Source organism: Mus pahari, chromosome 6 (genome assembly GCF_900095145.1).
Source record: "Mus pahari chromosome 6, PAHARI_EIJ_v1.1, whole genome shotgun sequence".
Lineage (NCBI taxonomy): Eukaryota > Metazoa > Chordata > Mammalia > Rodentia > Muridae > Mus > Mus pahari.
This window is the reverse complement of record NC_034595.1, coordinates 49,835,055-49,842,105: the sequence shown is the minus strand read 5'-3', so window position 1 is coordinate 49,842,105 and position 7,051 is coordinate 49,835,055. Positions and strand designations below refer to the sequence as shown.

The following is a 7,051-nucleotide window of genomic DNA, read 5'->3' as shown; positions in this document are numbered from 1 at the left end:
ACTCACTTTGTAGACCAGGCTGGCCTCGAACTCAGAAATCCACCTGCCTCTGCCTCCCAAGTGCTGGGATTAAAGGCGTGCGCCACCACGCCCAGCTTGAAAGGGGGATCTTTTTTATATTGCCCGAGCTATCCCTGAACTCCTAAACTCAAATCATTCTCCTGCCTCAACCTCCTGAGTAGCTGGCACTACAATAAGGGTCTTTTTGTTTCATATTTTCTTCTCCTACTGAATTCCTCTTGTAGTCCAGGAAGAGCCAGGTAATTTGCTGCTATTCTTTAAAATTTTTTTCTTGTTGTTTTTTAAGACACTGTTTCACTAGGTAGCTCAGGTTATCCTGGAACTCACTATGTAGACCAGGCTGGCCTCAAACTCATAGAAATCCTCCACCCTCTGCCTGTGGAGCGCTGGGATTAAAGGCATGTTTGGTTGTTATTGTTGGTTTGGTTTGGTTTGGTTTGGTTTTTTAAGATTTATTTAATTATTTTATATATGTGAGTACACTGTCACTCTCTTCAAACACAGCAGAAGAGGGCATTGGACCCCATTACAGATGAGCCATGAGTCACCATGTGGTTGCTGGGAATTGAACTCAGGACCTCTGAGAGAGCAGCCAGTGTGCTCTTAACCTCTGAGCTATCTCTCCAGCCCCTTATTTTGTTTTTTAGTGTGGAAATCTTCACAGGTTTGCATGTCTTTCTTGAACAGGCCTCATTCTAATCTCTGTATTGTCCCATCTTAGTAGCTGCACAGCTACAGCAAGTCCCCATGGCCTCTATTCTGCCATTTATTCTTTAGAATATTTTTCACCCCTGAAGTGTCATCAGTACAATAGCTTTTATATTGCAGTTAAGCAAACTGAGACTTGGGGTTAGAGAATTTGCCGAGGTCATAGAGCAGATTTTGCATTTGCTCTAACTCCAGAGCTGTACCACATCTTAGGAAAGACCACCTTCCATTTAAAATAGTATTTAATGAAAACATGGGTCCGGTTAACCCATTTGACTCATGCATCTCTCCCCAAGTATCTGTTGATGACTTATGAATCAGGGATGCAAGGTAAGCCAGGAGTAAGCCCTTTGTTTCTCAAAAGCTTAAGTCAGACCTGGGGCCTGAAGAGATGGTTCATCAGTTAAGAACAGGCCACACTTCCAGAGGACCCAGGTTCAATTCCCAGCACCCACATAGAGGCTCATACCTGTCTGTAGCTCTAGTTCCAGAGACATGGCACCCTCTTCTAACCTCCACAAGAAACAGGCATGTACTACATGCACACAAAACATCTATATGTATAAAACGCTAGAATAATGATTTTTTAAAAATCAGAGTGGGGTGGGATGATGTCTCAGAAGAGGAATCTAGATGTGATTTGAAGACGGAGTGAGCCGAGTCCAGTTCAGAGAGCAGCAAAGGTGCCCGGAGCAGCCTGAGAAATCCTAGAAGAGAACACTGTGGAACACGAGAAACGAAAAGCTACCCGGGGCCAGAACAGCTCCTGGTGTGGACAGAAGGTCAATGAAGGTTGGGAAGTTGGAGGCACACACCTAGAACCCTGGGTACCGATGGTACTTGAACGATGTTTGAAAGGCTCTGGGCAGCTGAGCCAGTTTTTGTGTAGAAAGCACATGGTCAATAAATCCTTCAGAAGTGTGACCTCATGGTAGGACTGGGTTGGCCACAGTTGAGGAGGGCATCTCAGCGGTCCACAGAGAGACAGTGCAAGCTTACAGTAGGTGGAGATTGTCACATCAAAAGGGTGAAAGAGAGCAACCAGCCCTGAGGCGTGAGGAGAGTGCCATGATGTGTGAAGCTCCGGTGGCTGAGAAGATGATGGTACTATAAACAGGAAGGACCAGGTGTGAGAGATGCAGCGTTCAACTTGGGGAGGGTTTCAAGTTGCCAGTGGGTCATTCAGGTAAAATGTTCAGAAAGCTATCAATGTCATATATTGCCAGAACTCTAATTTAATACTTTGGTGATGTCAGTATCAGGGAGAATTTTAAGCTGCCAATATGTATGCCATTTGTGATGTTCCTGAGAATAAAATAAGTTGGGCTGGTGAGATGGCTCAGTGGTTAAGAGCACTAACTGCTCTTCCGAAGGTCCTGAGTTCAAATCCCAGAAACCACATGGTAATGAGATCTGACGCCCTCTTCTGGAGTGTCTGAAGATGGCTACAGTATACTTAATAATGATAAATAATAATGAAAATATAATAATAAAAAAATCTTTTAAAAATAAATTATATGTTATACATTGTTTAAATAATCAATAAATACATTGTTTATATATTATATATGGTAAACATAAAATAAATAAAATATTAAAAATAAAAATAAGAAAGAATTCCAGACCCAAGACTTGAGAGGATGGCCAGAGTAAATGAGCTTGCTGCCAAGCCCAACAACTTGAGTTTGATTCCTAGGACCCAGATAATGAAAGGAAGAACTGACTCTTAAAAACTGTCCTCTGGTCTCTATGTGTGCGTAATAACACACATTCAAAACACACACACACAAAATATTTTTTAAAAAACTTAAAATCTGACAGGATAGCTCCTGTCTGTAATCTCTCGTTTGGATGGCTGAAACAGGGGGAATGCCTCTACTTGTAGCCTGGGCTATATGGAGAATTGCCAGCATGGGCTACAGTATGAAAGAGTCTCAAAAACACCCAGCAACCAACTATTGGTTCATAGTAGTTAAAGGAATGAACGGGGAGTGACTTCCATAACCTTACGACTCCCCACAGTTCTGTTAAGTCAACTTGGGCTTCTTCCCAGGAACATCACAAGTGTCAGACGTCAGCAGCCTGAAATTCTCTCTCAGGCTGACATCATCAAAGGATTAAATTAGAATTCTGGCACTGAGTCATCAGGACTGCTCTGACTTCTCCACGGGTTCGAGGCTACCATCGGAATGATGAACTTAGTGGGGTGCAGTACTGGTGCAGAAGAGCTCTGCTCTGATTCCCAGACTCCTTGTTGGGAGCAGTGGCACAGCAGGAGCAACGGCAGCCATCCCGGTCTGGGTGAGCATGCACATACACCTTCACATGCCCACAGTCCTTACGTGGGTGTGGACCCAGATACGTGTCGCACGTTCCAGGTGAGAAAGCAGACTCGAAGATGTCACGAGTGGGATTCAAGTCCAAAGCCAGTAAGTCAGAATGCCAAACAAGATCTGTTTCTACTGCCCACAGCGGATTGGATGATGAGGATTGAGAACCACGTGCATGAAGGCATCAAAGGCTAGACACATAGGCCCGTATGTAGCTCCAAGACTTAAAACCTGCTCAATGTCCTAGGTGAGCCCGGGCAGACTCAGAATGAGAAACCTGAGATTTGAGAGCAGTACGTTCTTGCTGCAGCCAACCGGGAGCCCAGCTAATCCTCAACTGACTTGACACCTTCCCCTTGGACACACTGACATAGCTGAATAAGCACGAGCAGAAAGAGAACGAGCTGAATGTGGTGTTTCCTCATCCTCATCAGTGAAAGACGTGCTGGTGACAGAGCTGTCACACTCCCAAACCTAGGCTCCCTTCCGAGGCCGGTCGTGACACGCCCAGAAAGTACACGAGACTTTAAGTGTGTGATGATTGAGGAGGGAGCCATAAAGCAGCCCTCTGTGGGCAGTTCTCAGGGTTGTGTCCTTTATTTTGCCTGAATGTCATTGGGCGCTCATTGAGTGGAAGCATGCTCCGCTGAGAGCCTTCCCCTCTCTCCTCTGTGGATAGCTGACCTGCTCATTGGACACTGCTCAAAAGCAGCTGCTGTAGGAATATGGATCTCTCCCTCTGTGGTCTGCGGAAGGGAGAGACATCACTTCTGTGCTATACATCATGTGTCTAACGAGACCTCTGCGCTTCTTAAAGCGAACACAAGCCAGACAAGAGTAACAATTAGGGCTGGTGAGATGGCTCAGCAGGTAAGAGCACCCGACTGTTCTTCCGAAGGTCCGGAGTTCAAATCCCAGCAACCACATGGTGGCTCACAACCATCCGTAACGAGATCTGGCGCCCTCTTCTGGAGTGTCTGATGACAGCTACAGTGTACTTACATATAATAAGTAAATAAATCTAAAAAAAAAAAAAAAAGAGTAACAATTAAAATGTATTAGGAAGGCAGCACAGTATCCATTTCTTTTTTTTAAATTGTGTTTATTTATGTGGGTAAGGACATAGTGCACACACAGAAGTCGCAGGATAACTTGGGAACCAATCGTGAGAGTCCATTCTCCCCTTCCACCACGTAGGACCCAGGGATTGCACTCAGGTCGTCCTCAGGTTGATGACAAGTGCCTTTACCCACTGAGCTACCTCGCTGGCCCAAGGTGTCCACTTCTTTATCGGGTCACAGTGGGGATCAATAGAGTTGTCACATAGTTTTGTCACCTACCTGATTATAACAATGGTGGGCGCCCCATAGGAGGAAGCTGTTACAAAGGAGCCAGATTGGGTTTTCTGTGTCAGCCTGCGTCTGTGTTCCTATGGCACATTGCAGAACTAATTTTTGAGTGAGATGAAGGAATATCAGGTATTTTTCTTTTTCACAAAATGTATAAGAAGCCCTGATTGACATTTGTTCATAAATCAGATCCGTTGTAACAAATACCTGAGTCGACACGAGTGTCATTCTGCATGGTAATACCAATGGCTGCTGGTGGCCTCTGGTTTTTACTATGTGCCCTCCTTGGTGAGTTACTTACATTAACCATAAATTTTGTGCTGATCTACTGAGACAGATTTAAGTTTCCCTCAGACACACAACATTCTGCAGTGAGCGACAGCACACGATGATTTGAGTTTCCTCTAAAACTATCCTGTTGTGTTGTCATTTGGATCACAGATCACAGTCTATGTGTGTATATAATCCTACCTCGCCTTTGATGCAGAAGGACATGAAAGCATATCCCAGGGGCTATGCTTTAAATTCTCACTCACCACTGTGTCTTTAAAGTATGCTAATTTGTCATTCTACCATAAAAGGTATATTCTTAATTATTCCAGTACTCAAATTAGGAAGTTCTTTTCTTCTCTCAAAGATATTTTTGTTTGTGCTATATTGTTTTCCTGCCCAGGTCCATGGTCCATGAGCCCTTGGGAAGACCCTAAAGATTTGACCATCATCTTGAGCTCCAAACCATTTGATCTAGCTAGAACAAGCCTATGGGCACACCTATAAGTGGTGTGTGGCTGGATGAGGACGGGTTCTGGTGCCAGGTAGTCCCCAAATCCTGGTCAAACCTCCACCATGTGGATAGTTTGTGTAATTTCTCTGACTTTCAATGTCCTCATCTAGAAAGATTGTGTGTTGTGCCCAGGTTTACAAGATAAAGTCATTGCCACTGACCCCTTGTCTGTCTCTGGCCCTTTTCTGGTCTACCCGTTGCTGGGCATCCTCAGAAAACCTATAGAGAAGGTTAGGCTATCTATGATGGCTGCTAAAAATGTAAGCTGTGGAGACACTAATCTACAGTGTCTTAGGTAGCAAGCAGTGTTCTGTTGAGCTGTTGAGGGGCAGTCTGGTTCCAACTCAGCTGTCCCAGCACCCATTCCTTCCTTTGTAGGTGTCTGCAACGTGGATCATCAGAACAAAGCTGGCTATACTGCTGTGATGATCACTCCCTTGGCTTCTGCAGAGACAAAAGAAGACATGGCTGTTGTCTGGAGGCTCTTACGAGAAGGGAATGTGAACATACAAGCAACTCAGGTAGGTGGAGAGCACTCGATCTCTCTGCTCCTTGCCCAACACAACACCCTCCAGTTTTAGTCTGCCTAAACTAAAATTCCGTGTAGATCCATGGAGAGTTTTCCACTTCAGAATGCTGGGGCCCCCAACTAGCTTCTATCCAAAGCTCCGATACTTGATTTTCCTTAAAGGCTCTTGGGACCTCAACAGGCTGGCAGAAGGGTCACTGAGCATCTGGTTTGTGTTCCAGACTAAAACAGGGCAAATTCTGTCTGGACTTAACTTCTGCAACCAACTTTCAGATGTTAGCCTTTTGGGAAGGGCTTTGCTGATTGGCTGCTGCAGTCATTCACCTTTGTGAGTGACTCATCAGATCTTGACCCAGAACACTTAGGAAGTTTAATGCTTTAGAGTTGTTACCTACAGTGTCCTCTCTTCCTAGAGTGTTTTTAAAACGATTTGTTGTTGTTGTTGTTGTTGTTGTTGTTGTTGTTGTTGTATTTTTGAGACAGGGTTTCCCTTGCTGTCCTAGAACTCACTCCAAAGACCAGGCTGGCCTCGAACTCAGAGATCTGCCTCCCAAGTACTGGAATTAAAGCATGTAACCTCATATTTTTAAGTGTGGCGGTGTCTACCAGGTACCCATGGAGACCAGAGGTGTCAGAGCACCAGGAACTGGGTTTATAGGCAGTTGTGAGCTTCTCTGAATACATGCTAGGAACTGAATTTAGATCTTCTGTTAGAGCAATCCATACTTAGCTCCGTATCTCCAGTCCCCCAAAGCCTTTTTAAGAGAGTCATCATTCTCCATCAGACCAATGGAGAGCCTGGATAACAGAGGAGGTGCGAGCTAGTACCAGTCACTTACTCTCTCCTCTCTGGAGCTATGAGGATCCTGCCCCCCAGGCCTCTTCTAACCCGGAGGGTTCCTGTAGAATTCTGCTGCAGCTGAGCAGTATGCCCAGCAAACCTCTTTGCTCTCTGTACTGACTGGCCTTAAATCCCTTTTCTTACCTCCTTTACCCTCCAACCAGAATGAGTGATACCTGAAAACAAGTCACTTATAACAAAGGGACGTAGCGGCAGCGGATGCTTGCCTAGTGTGTTTGGGAGCCTGGATCATTCTTGGGGATTTATACAAAGGATAAATTTATCTGGGCTCATGGTTTCGGAGATGCCAGTCCATGGCTGCTAGGCCTTTTTGCCAGTAGTGAGAAAGAATGTCATGGAAGGAACGCACATTGGAAAATTTGTTATCTCATTGCAGAAATAGGAAAAGAGAAGAGGAAGGAAGGAAGAGAGGGACAGACACACACATACACACACACACACACACACACACACACACACACACAGAGA

The 7,051-nt window shown here is 45.0% G+C and overlaps 1 protein-coding gene across 1 annotated transcript in view; it reads left to right on the top strand.

Moving 5' to 3' along the window:
- Kank4 (KN motif and ankyrin repeat domains 4) overlaps positions 1-7,051 on the top strand; it is a 64,526-nt gene that overhangs the window by 48,009 nt on the left and 9,466 nt on the right. The window contains exon 8 of the mRNA XM_021200629.2: positions 5,571-5,713. Within this exon, the coding sequence (XP_021056288.1) occupies positions 5,571-5,713 (143 nt within the window). The remainder of the gene's footprint in view (positions 1-5,570; positions 5,714-7,051) is intronic.